Genomic DNA, 16,365 nt, shown 5'->3' with positions numbered 1-16,365 from the left:
CATGCGCATGATGCCCTGTACGCAGAATCAGGATCTCCCGTGTCTCTCATAAGACACACTATAGGCAAGTAGCCTCAAGAGCACCCATGATAGTGAAATGTAGCAAAATAAGGAAGTGATGAGGTTTTAGTATTTATTACTTTTGCTTTTAATATAATTTATTGAAATATTCAATAATTTAATATCTTTAAAAGGCTGTGTTTAACAACCAGTTGGCAAAAGTCCCGAAAACTTAACAATGGGCTCTCACAAGGTAGTAGGAGGGACCTCCCGCACACCACTGGGTACAAGGGAAGCATCTAGAACGGGAGGAGAGAAGATGAGAGGCCAGAGTCCTGTGGGCATGCAGCAGGCACAGATGACGACGTGTTGTCCCACACCAGCTCCCTGGGTCTGCTTTAGCCCTTCATTTTCCTCAGCATCCAGCAACTCACTCTTGCCAGGCCCTTCCTCTGGTGACTTCTGGCCTGAGCTCCTTGCTCAGTCTCCATCTGACTCACCCGTCGGGGGCTGACCCTTAACAATGTCCCAAAGATGGGGACCTGGGTAACTGAGGGTGAGCAGAAACCGCCCCCTCAGGCCCTGACTAGCTGAATGGGACCAGCTGAAGACCCTCCTGCAGGAAGACAGGGGTTAAGCACACCCCCAGGTGCCTAATCATTCCCATTCTGCAGGTGTGGGAACTGAGGCTAGGGAAAGCTGTTAGTCACAGGTTGTTGACAAGGTCAACAGCGGCCAGGAGACAGGCAACACCAACAGCTGGGCTTGTCGGCCTCCAAACCCACCTCCGTTCTGCAAAGCTCTCCTGCACCACCCTGGAAACAGCGCCTGGAGCTGGCTTCATGCACCGTGGCAGCTCTTGGATTTTATTCCCCACGATTCTGGAATTCTATTTACTGTTCCCCTAATTAAAACTGGCATTCCCCAAAGAGATGGCCAGCTACTTGAGAGCAGGGCCCATGCTGAATATGCACTGTATTAGCAGCACTTAGAATTCTAGCTCATTGATATCGGAAGTGATCTTAAGAACTCCTTGGTCCAGGTCGCCCATTGTACATATGGGGAAAACTGAGGCCTATGGCCATACCGCCACGACACCAGAGGAGCAGGCCTGGAACTCAAGCATCTTCTCCACCAGTCTGAGTTGCTGGTGAATGACAAAAGCAGGCTTCCCCTCACCAGAAAGTCCCAGCCAGATGGGAAAAGAGAGCAGAGAATATAGTATCCTCATCTGGGTTTGGGAGTGATGCCAGAGAAGACTTCCTTCCAGGGCTGGTACCCGAGATGTTCTCTGAGGAAGCAACAGACTCCATGAGATGTTGTCATTGTAAGTACTGCAGGGCCGTGCAGAGACAATGGGGAAACTGAGGCAAGAAGGCAGATCCTCAGGGCACCTCAGAGCCTGAGATTCAAAATGAAGACTTTTGGGTTCTCAAACTTTCTCCTCTTTCACCCGGGCCCGAAAGACCTCTCCTGGAGCAGGGATGACTTACAGGACCTCCGAGACCTTGTGCTGCAGGGGCCAGGCAAGCAGGAAGCTGGAGACTGTCTGCTAAAGCCATGGTTCCAGCATCTTCCAGGCAGATGGACTCCTCAGGAGGTGGCAGAGACCTCGATGCGGGTGTACGGGATGCTGGTGGAGCTCTGCCTGTGGCCAAAACTCAGGGCGAACCTGTCAAGCAGAGAGTGAGCGGGGGAGGCGGGTCTCTGTGGCCTCTGATGTCAGGGACTCATATCTGAACTATAGGGACTGAAGTGATGACTGCCAGACCCTGGCAAAGCCCCCTAACTTTCTGTCTCCTCCTAAAGTCATGGCACACTCAGCTTCCTTGCCCCACAGCCTGGCCCAGGCCCCACCATGCGACCCCAAGTCCCCAGGTCCAGCTTGACACTCCCCTTGGCTGCAATTACATCCTGCTTTACCCCAAAGCTGGCTTCTAACTGCCTTTCTGCCTCCTTAGCGCCTCTCCCAGAGGAGGGGTTCTGGAATATTCTCCCAAGAAAGCCAGGATGGCAGAGATTCCAGGTGGCTCCTAGTATCTGTATCCCCCTCTTAAGCCTAGTTACAGTACCCTTGATTTTTAGCTGGGCACATGGCTCCCCAGGTGAAAGCCCGTTTCTCAGCCTCCGCCACCCCCCATGTAGGTATAGCCAGGTTCTGTCCAAAGGATGCGGGTGGGAATGACTTGTGCATCTTTCAGGCTGTGTCTACCCTCTCTCCCTCCCCTCTCGCAGGCCCCTGGTGGCTCACCCGCATAGGCCATGTGGGAAAAATAATTATCGAAGAGACGGCAGAGCAACTGGAGAGAAGGAGTGTGGGACCCTGGATGACCTCTCGAAGCACAGCTGCCACCCCAGCCCTGGTGCTCTACATCTGGACTATTCTGAGCAGCCAGATCTATTTCCTAACCAACAGGGTTGGGCCACTGAGGGGCCTGCAGAGGGGACAGCCAACACACTGGGGGTGCTCCACTGGCAGAGCCACCCTCTGGGGTCGAGTGGAGCAGGTTGAAGGCTTTTACACTGGACCAGTTCTGTGTCCCTTCAGGGGCTGTGTTGGGCTGGGACTTGGCAGGCAGCTGCAGGAGGCAAGTTCCGACTCCCTCGTAGATGATTTATTTTTTTTTTAGTCCTTTAGGGCCTCCCAGGAATAGAACGGACGGTCAGGTGCTGATGATTCCCTTTACTACAAGAAGTAACCAGGGGCATTTGCCAAGGATATGGAGGATGGTAGTGTTTTTAGGGCCTTTCTGCTGCTCCTATTCCTCTCTTCTCTTATTTGAATGGCGCAAGTCCCCATGATGCTAAGATTCTCCACTCCTCTCTATGATCTAAAGACCTTACATGATCGAGCTCCTACCAGCTTGGCTGATCTGATCGTCTACCCCTCCTGCCACCCTCCCTCCCTCGATTCCAGCCACACTGGCTTCCTTGTGCTTCCTTGCATATGCCGGATACACTCCCAACCTCAGGGCTTTTGCACCTGTTGTTCTCTTTACCTGGAATGCTCCTCTCCCTCATCTTTACATGGCTGTCTCCTTCTCACGAACTTAAATTGCACCTCCTTAGAGGGGCCTCCTCTCTCTAACCACCCACAACTCCCTGCCCCTCTGTCCCCCACTCTGCCAGTCAGGCCTTCTCAACACACTTCACTCTGTTTCCTTTTCTTCCGATACGTATCACTAGCCAAAATGCTCTTGTTGCTGCATTTGTTGGCTTGTTTATTTTCTGTCCCCCTTCTCCTCCAGAATGGAAGCTCCGTGAGGACAAGGACCTTGCCCATCTTACTCGGCCACGTTTCCTAAGGTCCAGACATGGCCTGGCATGTAGTAGGGACTTAATAAACACCTGCTGAATGAGTAGATTAAGCCCACAGTTCTGTGTGTGACTTTAAAAGGCCAGAGTTATACCATTTTCTCTAAGCTTCCATGACTCTAAGATTCTGCTGCTCTGACCTCATGTGATTCCATAACTGCATGGTTTTAAAATTCCCATGAGCTGGGCCTTAAAGTTAAATGAAACTCTGCTGTAGGAAGACACAAACAACTCCAGGAAAACAGCTCCTGTACAAAGACAAGAACAAAACCGATGGTGTCCAGGCACTAAGGGAATCAGGACAAGGAGAAAAACACTCTCTTGCAAAGAGAAAGTACGCAGGTAAATCCTGAACTCATGTGCTCAGGATTTGACGTGAGTCCTTCCTGAGGCCCAGCCTAGCCCTGTGTCCTCTTACCGTCTCTTCTGGAACTGCTGGTCTATCTCTGCCAAAGACTGGCCTTTTGTTTCAGGGACAAATGCATAGATGAAGCCCAGGCCGAGGACAGCCGTCAGCCCGTAGAGCAGGAAGGTCCAGGACAAGCCGATGGTGCCTGGGAACAGGAAGGCGGGAGCGTGGGCAGGGGCGCCAAAGTAGTTGCAGGACACAGCCTTGGCCAAGCCCAGCCCCAAAACAAAAAACATCCTCTGAAATTCTACAAACTGGTTATTGGGTGAATGAACTGAGCATCCAGGGAATGGAGTTTCAGCCCATGCAGCCTGTGTCTGACTTCCAGACCACTCCCCAGCCATTCTCACCTCTAGAGATCATGACCTCTGAGCATCCTCCCCGGACCAGCTGGGCCTCCACTTAATCCTCACACAAGGGGGGGTGGGGGGGTGGGGGGCTGGGAGGGGTGGGGTGGGGGTGGGGCTGGAGACAGGCACAGGGGACATGTTCTTCTACCAGCCTTTCCCAGGGGCTGTGCCTTTGAGGACGAAACACTTGGCTGCAGAAAATAGGAAAATAACTGAGCCCTAAGAACTGTGCCTTGGGGCTCACAAGGAAGGAGCCCCTCCCACCTTGGCTCCTTGGACCAGGAGCATCTCAGCAACTCAGAGACCCTTTCCGGTGTTCTGGGCCCAGATAACTCCCACTGCACCCCACCATGGCTCAGATGGGGTTCGAATGCCAGGTAGGAAGAGAGAGTGTCACCAAACTAGACATGAGAAAACCTTCCTGCCGGCAGGTGGGCACGAGCCTATTGGAGCCGGTTTAGAATAAAAAAGGTGGCCACTCAGGTACCGACTGGTCTCAGATACATTCTCACTAGTGTGGGTGTAGACCTGCTATCAGGCCTGGAGAATTTAACATTCTGCACAGAGTTTTATTTACAGAATAGTTCTTCGGCTACAAGAAGGAAATTTTCAAAAACTCCCCTGCTTTAATGCAAGGGCCTTCGGGCTGCAATGAAGAAAATGGCCCCACACTCAGGCCTCCAGACTCCCCCATCCCCCCACCGGTAGTTTGTCCGCTCCCCTACCACACCAATCAGAGCCAGCTTCCAGATGGAGGCTCTTCCCCTCCTTCAGCCTCACCTCCCGGGCCCACTCATTGATGGAGCCTGGAATTACCAAGGGTAAAAGCCTCGAAGGTCATGTCTTCTCTTGTCTTTGTCTGCTGGCCTCTCCGCTCCCCTTTGCTGATACTAGCACCCCACTTTTCCTTCAAGGAACCATCCCCCCCACCTCTGTACACATGGTTGGGTGAAGCAGTCCCCCACCCGCCCTGACTTCAGGGGCTGGTATATGCCCCAGGCCTGGGCATCAGAATCTTACAGCCTTCCAGCCGGGCATGGGCAGGCAATCTTGCTGAGCCAATAAGAGCTCACCCCAGGCAGCTGTTCCTGGATCTAGAAGGAACTGGACCATGGCATTAGGTCAGAGAACTCACCGATGAGGTGGAGGAAGGAGAGGCTGACAAGGAGGTTGCTAGCCCAGTTGAAGCTGTTGCAGAAGGCGAAGGCTCTGCCTCGGATCGCCACGGGATAGATCTCGCTGAGGACAAGCCAGGTCACTAGGACAGAAAGCAGGGAGAAGTCCCGGGCTGGGGCGGGGACTGGGGCCTGGCACCCATGGTCCAGCGGACAGCCCCCCAACGACGTGACTCAAGCAGAATCTCAGGCCCCTGACACCCAGTCCTCCCACTGCCTCCCCCACACTGCTGCAAGAACCCTTTCTCTTTAAGGTTTTATTTATTTATTTGACAGAGAGAGAGAGCACAAGCAGGGGGAGCGGCAGGCAGAGGCAGAGGGAGAAGCAGGCTCCCCGCCGAGCAGGGAGCCCAATGTGGGGCTCGAACCTGAGTCGAAGGCAGGCGCCTAACCGACTGAGCCACCCAGGTGCCCCAAGAACCCCTTTCGAGTAAACCCTTTGAGTGATCTATCCAGGGGCAAATTCAGGTTTTATGAGGCCAGAAGCTTAAATAATTTGGGGCCCTCTATAAGAAAAAAACTACAAACAGAAAATTAGGCCCTTGGAAGGAGTGCCTGCAAGTAGGCAAGGAGCCCTAAAAGCGTAAGCTTCATTGGCTTTGCGGTCAGGCCCCCTCTAGTGTCCCTCTGAGACCCTGACTGGCAGGGTCCCCACCCCTTCCGCTGGGTGGGGTAGAGGCTGCTGAGTTTCCTGCCAGAGACCTCCCACCTACCTGGTCCAAATCCAAAGGAGAAGGCGCTCACAAAGACCATCATGCAGACCAGCGCGGTCCAGTGCTGCAGGGCGTGCTCGGGGGCAGAAGGGGGCGCAGGGGCGGCGGTGCCTAAGGCCGGCAGGGGAGGAGCTGTGCGGTTCCCAGCTTTGGGATGGGGCTTGATTTTCATAGAGGTTGGGGGGACTGGCTTCCCTTGGTTCTCACTGGTCACTGGCAGTGGAGGTGGACTTACGACGGCCCCTGGCAGGCTCGAGTCTCCAGGGAGGCCTGCCGGCCTGCTGGCGTTGGGCACGGCCAGGCAACTTGGGCTGGAGTCCATGGGCGCGGCGAAGCTGACGAGCCCGATGCCGCTGACCGACAGGGCCATGAGGGCACAGCCAGCCAGTAACAGGGCCCTGCGGCCTGCTCGGTCCACCAGCCCCAGGGCCGTCAGGGTGGACACCACCTTCACGGCGCCGAGTCCCACAGAGGCCAGCACAGCTGAGGAGCCCCCACGGAAGCCGACTGAGTGGAATATGGTAGAAGCATAGCACAGCACGTTGGGCTGCCCCGTTAGTTGCTGGAAAATCACCAGCCCTAGCCCCACCATGGTCCGGCCTCGCATGTTATCCCGGGCCCTAAAGAGGTCCAGAAGGGAGTATCTTGGCCTCCCCAGCTTGGTGGCCTCACCTCCCTGGAGAGGAATGAGGTCCCTGCGGGCTGCCGCCTCAGTGGTCCCAGCAGGGAGACAGAAGAGGCTGAGGGACTGCAGAAGAGCAGGTACCGCGGCCCAGCCGAACATATGCCGCCATCCCCCGGGGGCACCAGCTAATGCGTAGTTGAGTGCATAGGAGAGCAGGATGCCCAGGGTGATGCCGGCCTCATAGAGGGACACCAGCACTCCCCGCTGCCGGGGCCCCACCAGCTCTGACACATAAATACAGCAGGCCATGGAGGAGAGGGAGATGGCAAAGCCAGCCACCAAGCGGCCCAGGACAAGCCAGGCCAGGGAGCCAGCCAGGCTAAGGCTCAGGCTGCCTGCCAGAAGCACCACATTGCTGCCGAGGATGGCTTGTTTTCTGCCATACTGGTCGATGAGGACGCCCCCCACCAGGGAGGCAAGGAGAGCCCCCAGGAGCAGGCTGCCCACCAGGAGCTCCTGCTCCAAGCAGGAAAGCCCGAAGTCAAGCTGCAGGGGCAGCAGGGCACCTGATACGACTGCCAGTTCATAACCGAAGGTCAGGCCACCCAGCAAAGACACAGAGGCACACAGGGGCAGGAGCAGTTGCGGACGGCCTGGAAAACAAAAGTGACAAGAGCAGAGTTCAGGATGGTTCCTCGCCAGAGCATCCATCCATGAACTTCCCCTCCATCTGTCAACCCCTCATCTATCCATCCAGCTACTCCATCTATTCACCTGTCCATTCATCCACCCATCCTCTCACTTATTGATCTAACCATCTTTCATCCATCCATCCATACACTCCTTCCTTCATCCACCCACCCCTCTATCCATCTACTATCATTCATCTATCTATCCATTTACTGATCCATCCATCCATCAATCCATTCATCCACCCATCCACTTCTTCCTTCATCCCTCCATCCATCCACTTCATTCATTCACCCACCCACTCCAACCATTCATTCACTCACCCATCTACTCATGCATGCTTTCATGCATCTATCCATTCATCCACCATCCAGCCATCCACTTCATTCTTCTTCCATCTCTCCTTCATCCCTCCCTCCATCCATCCATCCACTCCATCCACTGGTGCAGCCATCCATCTACCCATGCATGCATTCATGCATCCAACCATCATTTGTCATCCATCTATCCATCCATTTACTCCATCTATTCACCCATCTATTTGTTAATCAATCTATCCATCCATTCCTTCATCATCCCCTCCTCCGTCCAACCATTTGCTCCATCTACCACATATTCATCCATCCACTTGTCCATTATATACTCTTTAATTCACCATCCGTTTATTGATGCATCTACCCACAAATACATCCATTCATCCACCAGTCTCTGATTCCATCCCTTACGTACCCATTCACACACTTACCCAACCATCCATGCATCCACCCCTCCAATCATTCAAAAACTTATTTATTCGGCATCTACAACATGCCAAACAGTGTTCTTGGAGCTGGCAATACAGTGGTGTTGTCAAGGACCTGATATTCTAGTAGAAAAAGGCAGACAATAAATAAATATATATTTATAACTTCAGGTGGTGAAAGATGTCACCATCTTTCCTTAAAAAGCCAGGAAAGTGGATTGAAAATAATGGAGGAGTTCTGTGTTAAATAGGGTAGTCGGTTAAGGCCTCTCAAAGAGGGAAGATTTGAGCAGAGATCTGAATTAAGTGAGGGTGAAAGCCATGTAAAATCTGGGAGAAGAACATTCTAGATGGAGGGAAGAGCAAAAACAGAGGCCCTGAGGCAAGACAGTTTTTGGTATGTTTGAACAACAACCATTAATATTAATAGCTAGTGCTTATATGACACTTATTAAGTGCCAGGCCCGGTTTTAAGAACTTAACACACACTTACTCATTTAATTCTTTTTTTTTTAAGATTTTATTTATCTGTCAGAGAGCGCGCAAGTAGGGGGAGTGGCAGGCAGAGGGAGAAGCAGGAGCGGGGAGCCTGATGCGGGACTTGATCCCAGGACCCTGGGATCATGACCTGAGCCAAAGGCAGACGCTTAACGACTGAGCCACCCAGGAGTCCCTACTCATTTCATTCTTACAACAACCCTATAACATAGTATTTTTAGCATCATCCTCCGAGACTCAGAGAAGTTAAGAAACTTTCTCATGGTCACACAGCAAGTGGGTGACTGATGCAGCAAGAGCGTTCAGGCTGTTAATCATTGTGTTTTCAGCAAGGAGGCCAGGATGGCTGGAGCCACCTCCACCTGAGGAGATAATGAGGCTGAAGTAGGCAGGGGCCAGGTCACATGGAACTTTTTAGGTCATGAAGAGAATAATGAATTTCATTCTCAGGGGATGGAGGCAAGACTTGGAAGGCTTGAGCTGGGCAGAGCGTAGTCACCAGCACATGTGGCTCCTGAGCACTTAAAATGGGGCTAATGTGATTAAGGGACTGAATTTTAAAATTGTATTTTAATTTTAATTAATTAAAATGTAAAACTAGCCACATGGGGCTAACAGCCCCCATACTGGCAGCACAGTTACAGGTTACTCTTAATTCTTAATTCACATACTCACACTTAGATATTTCTAGAAGCATCTAGATTAATCTAATAGTACCTATCTCACCCACACCCACCCTGGACCTGACAAGAACATTCATAATACTACAGTCAGACTCACTGAGTGTATCTCAACCAGGCACTGCTTTGAGCACTTTAAGTGCAATAACACATTTAATTTAATATAAGTTCATGTGGTGGGCTTTTGAATTATTTATGAATGAACAAACTGACCATCAGAGGTGAAGTGACTTATCTAAGGTCAAAAGTAGTTTGAATCTAGCTGAGCCTAGATTCAAAGCTGGGCCGTCTGGCACCACAATCCGCACCCTTAACCACCCCATTACCAAACCTTGGCATATTATGATTTTGCACTGTTCTCTCCTACCTCTACCTCTCCCCATCTCTGTTAGGCAATTTTTGTGCAGAGGGAAGAGTTTCATTGGTGGAAGGCTCGGCACCCATTTCTGCTCACCCTTATCCCTCCCACTCTGCCCCCTGGGAAATCACCCCCTCCAGTTCCCTGGCTGGCCCTGTGCTTCTTGTTCATGACCATCAATGAGCACCCTAGGAAGATGATGGTACCCGGGTCCTATCCTGTCTTCACCTCCCTTTGCCCCATCTCCCTCAGTTCCTGGAGCTTGCTGCCAGAAAGGAAGTTTCCTCCAGGCCATGTGAGGCAATCAAGTGAAAACAGAATTTGTTTGCCATTTCCTCAGTTCCTCTGGAGCTGAAAGGGAACCAAGGGGCTCAGAGGCCAAGTTGACTGTCCACAGGTCCCGCTGGAAAATGCATCGGGGCAGATTCGGGTCACAGTGGTTAAGAGCAGAAGAGCAAAAATAATGGTGAAATAAAATAGTAATAATAACAGGTGTCATTTATGGAGCAGCTCCCCTATGTAAAGACTTTAGTCTCTCAACTCATCTTCATAATAACCCCTAGTCGGTATAGCTGCAATTATCCCCATTTTAGAGATTAAGTTTCAGAGTGTTCTCACAGCTGGGAAGCAACCAGATCAGGACTCACTGATCCATCTGACTCCCAAACCCATATACTTAGGAGCTTTGTGGAACGGACTTCAAGCAAGAAGGACAATCAAAGATAGGTGGGGTGTGAGAGAGAGAGGGGTGCGGGGCCAGGGCTGGAGGGGAGATACAGACACCTTAGCTCTCAGGAAAACCCAGTCACAAAGCAGAGTGAACCAACAGTGCCCCAAGGAAGGATGAAGGGCAGCCCCCAAGGAGTCAGGGTCATTAGAAACACGAGGGAAGCACATTCCCTTCCTTAAGCTTTCCTGGCTCCTGTGGCCTCTGCTCTGTAAGTCCTAACCCCTTCACATGCCATCCCAGGCCCTACCTGAGCCGGTGACCCTGGCCCAACTCCTCAGTCACTTCCCCTCCCCGACTCTGTCCTCACCTCCCCTCCTGCCTCCCCCAAGCCCTGCAAACACTTGTTCTCTGCACACACCCTCCATTTCCATGCCCCCCGCCCCCCGCTGCGCCGCCTGTGTCCCCACAGGCCCGCTCATCCTCCTCAGTTCCAGCTCATGGGCACCTCCCCGAAGGGCCTTGTGTCGTAGGTCTCTGTTCTTTGGCATCCCCCGCCCTCTGTTGGGGCGCTGCCCTTCCCTGTGTTGCCTCTCGGTCTCCTGGTTTGGATAAAAATGACCGCCGCCACCTCCACCCCCACTGCCTAGCTCCAGGGCCGTGTCCATGACCCAGATCTGACCAATCAGCAGGTTCCCAGGCCCTGGGCAGCAATGAAAGCCACGTGGCTGACCCTGGGCCAGCGTGTTGGCTCACTGAAGGCCCTAAGCTGGTAGTTTACCTGCCTGGAGCCGCTGGGGGCCATCATCCCCCTTGGGGGGGGGGTCCCTGACAACACTATCTGAGCCCCAGCTCCTGAATCCATGGACTTCCCAGTGACTAAGGAATATCTTTTTTTCTTTTCTTTCTACTTGTTTTTCTTTTCTCTTCCCTCCCCTCTCCTCCCCCACCCACCCCTTCCCTCCTCTCCCCTCCTCTTCTCTTTTTTTTTGCTTAAGGTAATTCATGGGAGGCCCTGGCTAATTCCTGTACATCTTCCTCCACTTTCCAAGCCACACTTTTCACTTCCCACCAACTCTGCATTCCCCCTTCACTTGCTGACACCATCCCAAGTTTGTCGCTGTGTCTTCCTTATTAAACGGGGCAGGGCAGCACTGGGGACTTCCTGTCTGCACCTCCTGAGCCCCAGCCCTGTCCTGACACCCCAGAGGGGCTCAGTGAGGTTTCTGCCGAATGAACCCAGGACTGCGTTGGGGACGGACTAGGGAGGTGTCAGCAAGTGGCATTGCAGGGGCCGCGTCAGATACATTTGAACCTAGCAGAATGCTGCATGACAGCCCCCGGGGTCCTGTGAAAGCCTGAGTCATTCTGCTCAGAGCCCTCGGGGTTCCCACTTCAGTCTGAAAAGAGCCAAAGTCCTTACAGTGGCCTTCAAGGCTCTGCAGGATCTGCCTGCGTTCTCTCTCTCTCTCTGCTCTGCCATGCCAGCTTCCTTGCTGTTCTTCCTCATTCCTGTGTGACTCAACTCAAGGCCTTTTACCAGCTGTCACCTCTGCCAGAAGAGCCCTCCCCCTCCATTCCTTCCCTCTTTCCCTCTGGTCTTGGCTCAAACATCACCTTCTCCTGAGGCCTTCCCCGGCCCTCTTCTTAAAAGTGCAACCTCCCCCATCACACCCAGCACTTCTAATGCCCTTGTTTTCCTCCAAGGTACCTCTCACCATCTGAAAGAACTGTATGTTTTACATATTTATTGTTCTCTCCAACCAGAATGTTGACCCCAAAAGGACAGGAATTGTTTGTTTGTCCTTAGCTGTCTCCCTGATGCTGAGGACAATTCCTGGCGCTCAGTAAATACTTGTTGAATAAACAGAAGATTGAATGAAGGGACTTTGGGGGCTGAGGGAATCCAGACAGGAAGGGTCTTGGCTCTTGAGGCAGAGGTCTCCTTGGAGAGGTCTAGGGCCTGGAAGGGGCCAAACTCCACAGGAAGTAGAGTAAATCCTGGCCCCCAGAGTAGGGCCCAGCCTAGGTTTGGGAACTGCTCCCCCTTTCTATTAAGTATCTGTCTAGGGGCGCCTGGGGGGCTCAGTCAGTTAAACGTCTGACTCCCGGGTTTCGGCTCAAGTCATGATCTCAGGGTTGTGAGATCGAGCCCCACAACAGACTCTGTGCTGAGTGCGAAGCCTGCTTAAGATTCTCTCTCCCTCTCCCTCCATCCCTCGGCCTTCCCCGCACACCAGGCACACACACTCTCTCTCCCCCTTCTTCCCTCCCTCTCTAAATGAAACAAAACAAAATGATAGGTTATATGTGAAGCTGTCTCACACTGGAGAAAATCCCTTAGTCCTCTAAGCCCCTCACTGTGGAGAACAGAGCTTCCCAGGGAGAGAATTGGGGAGCAGGGGAAGGGGGAAAAAGTCAGGTTTCGGGTGGATGTATCACCAGCTGCAAGTCCCAGGGAGCCTCTTGTTAGTGACACCAGAACAGCATCTCCACCAGAGGTCACAATGCATTGGGACCCTCCCCCGCCAGGGATCTGCCGCAGCTCTCCCTCAAGTTCCAGGGAGAAGCCTGAGCGACACTGAACTATGCAACTATCCTCACCCAGAGGGCTGGTTTCCCAACGCCCCAACACGGCTAATATGGAGCACTCACCACAGCCAGGCGTACCTCCTCTCCTGGAAGCCCTAGCTGCTCCAGCTGACTCAATCCCTACAGCAAACCTATGACCCAGGCATGGCTGTCATTCCCATTTTACAGATGACGTAACTGAGGCACAGAGAGGTGAAGACATTGCCCAAGGTGAGAGTTTGTACGTGACAGAGCAGAGACTGGACTGACTCCAGAGTCCCAACACTGGGTGTGGTAAAAAAGAAAAGCTCACATGAAGGGACCATTTACCACGGGCAGGTGGTGAGCTGAGCCCTTTTCGTTCATTTTCTCACGGCATTCTCACAGCCGCCTTGTGATAAGCGCCTTTGATGGGGGTCATTTCATAGATGAGGAAGCGGAGGGTCGAAGAAGTAGACTAGACGATGCACCTGGAAGTGGGAGGATGGTGGCTGGAATCCAGGTCTATACCCAGGGCCCAAGCCCAGGAAAGCAGCCTGGGATGGTGGGGAGGACAGAGCCCTCCTTCCCCTGCTTCCACCCAGCCCCACATCTGTCCTCCTGAGATGCTCAGTCAAGAGCTGTTGAATTAACTTAGGAGGCAGCAAAGGGATCGGAAAGGCAGGTGCAAGGGACCAGGGTCAAGGTGAGTGTCCTTGGGAGGACCTCTCTGGGTCTGTGTTTCCCTCAGGCTCCGGGGCAGTGTGCCTTGAGGGTTAAGAGCATGGACTCTGGAGTCAGACCTGGAGTTGGCGACCAGTTGTGCCATAACTGTGCATGAGAGGCAGGGTGGTACAGTCGTTGGGAATGCAGGCTGAAGCCAGAGTGCTGGGGTTCTAGCCCAGCTTTTCTACTCCATAGCTGTGTGTCCTTAGGCAGCTCATTAACCTCTCTGAGCTTCCCCATCTACAAATGCGGATAATAGTAATATCTACCTCTATGCCTGCCTACCTTATAGCCACTGTTAGCTATTATGATTCTCCACAGCATAATCCAGAGGGAGTTTTAAAACACAATTCAGGTCACGTCCCACCCCAGCTTAAACCTCTTCTCCAGCTTTATTGGGAATAAAACCTAAACTTCTCGCCATGGCCTACAAAGTTCTACACAGTCTAGCCCCTGCCTAACTCTCTGACCTCCCTCCCCATCTTCTCCCCTTGCCCACTGTGCTCCAGCCACACTGGCCTGACACCAACCCACTGGTGCCTCATGGCCTTTGCACATGGTATCCCTGCCCGCCTGCTTGTAGCTCTTTTTCCAGGTCTTAGCGCACCCACTCCTTCTGAGTGATATCTCGGCTCCAGTGCCTCCTACCCTGGGAGGCCTTCAGTACCTACCTACCTAAAGAAGCCACTTCCCTCAGCAGTTCACACCACCTCATTTTTTTGTGTTCCATAGCATCTTATCGCCCTCGGAGATTATTTTATTCATTTACTCCGTTCCAGCTTCTCTACTGGAATGTCAGCTCCATGGAAGAGAGGATTGTTGTCTGCTTTGCTCACGGCTGAGTCCCCAGCCCCTGCCACACAGTAGAGGGATGAATGACTGAATGACTGAGTGAGGCTCTGGATCCAGAGAGAGAAATGGAAATCCCAGTTCCCTGTAGCAACAAAGCAATTCCCTATTCTCCTCCCACCCCCACCTCTCCCAGTTCTGGATTCTGATCTCCGGCCTCCTCTCATGGAATACCTCCAAAGCGAAGGTTTTGTCTCTGTTGTTCATGGCAGCCTCCTGAGGCCTCCTGAACAGAAGTGTTCAGCAAAGGGATTCACCAAGTTGCTCCTTTCGGAGCCTCCATTTCTTTATCTGCCGACTAGGAGGAGTTTCCCCTGCGCGGGGAGGTGTAAGGCTTGAAGCGGTCAGGACAGGGCCTGCCCGGAGTTCGCGCTATCAAGTAAAAAGCACTAGCGGCTCACTTTTTTCTGGGCAGAAAGAAGCAGGGAAGGAAGTGCGCTCGCGTCCCCTCCCAGCTCCCAGCAGAGCCTGCTGTCCCCACCCGACTGGGTCGTATGGGGGCGCGGGGCGCGCGCGGCTGGGGTCTCAGGGGCGCCCCCGCGGGCAGCGCCCGATCTCCACTCACCCATGGCGAGCACGACTCCCGTGCGGGCTGGGGGCGCTCGGGCCGGCGCGCATCCCCCGCCGGAGCCCCAGGCTCGGCCGCCCGACAAACTTTCCGGCCCGCCTCCCGCCTCCGTCCCTCCTCCCAGCCCGCCTGCCCGCAGCGCCGGCAGCCACGTCGGCCAGCCCCGGCCCCCCTGTGCCTGGAGGCGGGACCGAGGGGCTCCAGGGACCGCCCGGGGCCTGGATGCGGGTCCCCACCCACTCTCCTCCTGTTGGCCCCCACCCCCCGCCCACTGTCATCCCTGTTGTGGGGGACCCCCACACGCTGCCCTCTCCTGTGCTCCCCACGGGAAGGAGCACCCTCAATCACTGCAGTCCACACTACTAGACTGGCCTCTCCAGCCTGTGTGTACACACACACACACACACACACACACACACACACACACACACACACACTCATGCATCTACACTGACCTACCGGGACACTCATATACCCGGTTCAGCCACCCAGACCCTCGCCCGTGGATTACTGTCCATTCATTGGACAACCTGGGTTGGGACACCTCCCAAGTACCCACGGGCACTGGGCTAGGCTTAGGTGATGGGCTGGAAGAACAAGACAGATTCTTTGTTGTTCTTGTGGAGTTTGCATCCTAGTGGGGGAAGCAGAGAAACATATGACTGAAGGAGCCAGAGACACACCGGCAGGGGTGAAGGCTGGGCAGAGAAGAAAACCAGGGTGCTGGGGTGTGCAGGCACAGGTGGTTGCTGCAGCTGTGTGTCTGGAAAGGCTGTTTGCTCTCCGGAGGGATAACTGAGCTCAGGCCTGAGGTTCCAGGCAAAGGGAAGAGCAAAGGCAAAGGCCATGTGGCACAGTGGTGAAAGGAGCTTACGGAGTGTAAGGAACAATGGAAGCAAAGCCACAGTGTCTGGAGCACAGGGTTTGGCAGGGAGAGTGGAGGAAGGGGTTGGCAAGGCTTTGGGAGGCCAGGGTAGGGAATGTGGATCTTATTCCCACGGACACAAGAAATAATTGGAGAGTTCTAGTAGGTTATAGGGAGCAAGGGCAGAAATAGGGGGACCCAAGGGGAGGAGGCTGTGTGGAGGTGAGAGAGAGGTTGACGAAGGGGATAACAGTGGGGGTGGAGGAAAGTAGGTCCGATGGCAGATAGACTCAAGAAAGACTTACCCACTGGGAGAGGAGCGGCTTGGGGCAGAGCTCCGTTCTGGCTGTGTGACAGTTAAGTTCTCATTAGGCATCTGTGTGGACATAGGTGGGCAATTCCATATATGAGTTCTAGAAAGGAACCAGGCTGGGGACACCCCACTAATTCTCCTTCTTGGGCACAAATGCACGTATAAGCTCAGCACTCACATGGCCACAGGCTTGTCCAGCCTCTCACGGCATGTTCGCACGGACGCACTGGTTCAGGGGCATTGTCAGCCGTGCTCTCACCCAGCGGGGATCG

General features: G+C 53.6%; 1 protein-coding gene across 2 annotated transcripts; it reads right to left on the bottom strand.

The window, feature by feature from the left end:
- Positions 1-125: 125 nt before the first annotated feature.
- On the bottom strand, positions 126-15,023 carry SLC2A10 (solute carrier family 2 member 10). 2 transcript variants are annotated; one of them, XR_003524908.2, is made up of 6 exons: positions 14,913-15,023; positions 5,963-7,240; positions 5,210-5,332; positions 3,734-3,869; positions 3,456-3,563; positions 126-1,672 (listed from the first exon to the last, which is right to left on the bottom strand). XR_003524908.2 is itself a non-coding variant. In XM_027624097.2 (5 exons), exons 1-5 carry the CDS (start codon positions 14,914-14,916, stop codon positions 1,594-1,596), a joined length of 1,620 nt encoding a protein of 539 aa, XP_027479898.1. In that variant the 5' UTR covers positions 14,917-15,023; the 3' UTR covers positions 126-1,593. The 2 variants fall into 2 exon arrangements, 1 of the variants encoding a protein (XP_027479898.1); XM_027624097.2 differs by lacking the exon at positions 3,456-3,563.
- Positions 15,024-16,365: the final 1,342 nt, after the last annotated feature.

This window comes from Zalophus californianus, chromosome 8, assembly GCF_009762305.2.
Source record: "Zalophus californianus isolate mZalCal1 chromosome 8, mZalCal1.pri.v2, whole genome shotgun sequence".
Lineage (NCBI taxonomy): Eukaryota > Metazoa > Chordata > Mammalia > Carnivora > Otariidae > Zalophus > Zalophus californianus.
This window is presented reverse-complemented; position numbering and strand designations above follow the sequence as displayed.

Excerpts from the sequence above, each read along its gene's own strand:
- SLC2A10 (XM_027624097.2), bottom strand. Across the intron at positions 3,870-5,209 it reads CTCCTTCCTCCACCTCATCG|GCACCATCGGCTTGTCCTGG; the intron begins GTGAGTTCTCTG and ends TCCTGTTCCCAG. Across the intron at positions 1,673-3,733 it reads CAGCAGTTCCAGAAGAGACG|GTTCGCCCTGAGTTTTGGCC; the intron begins GTAAGAGGACAC and ends TCTGCTTGACAG.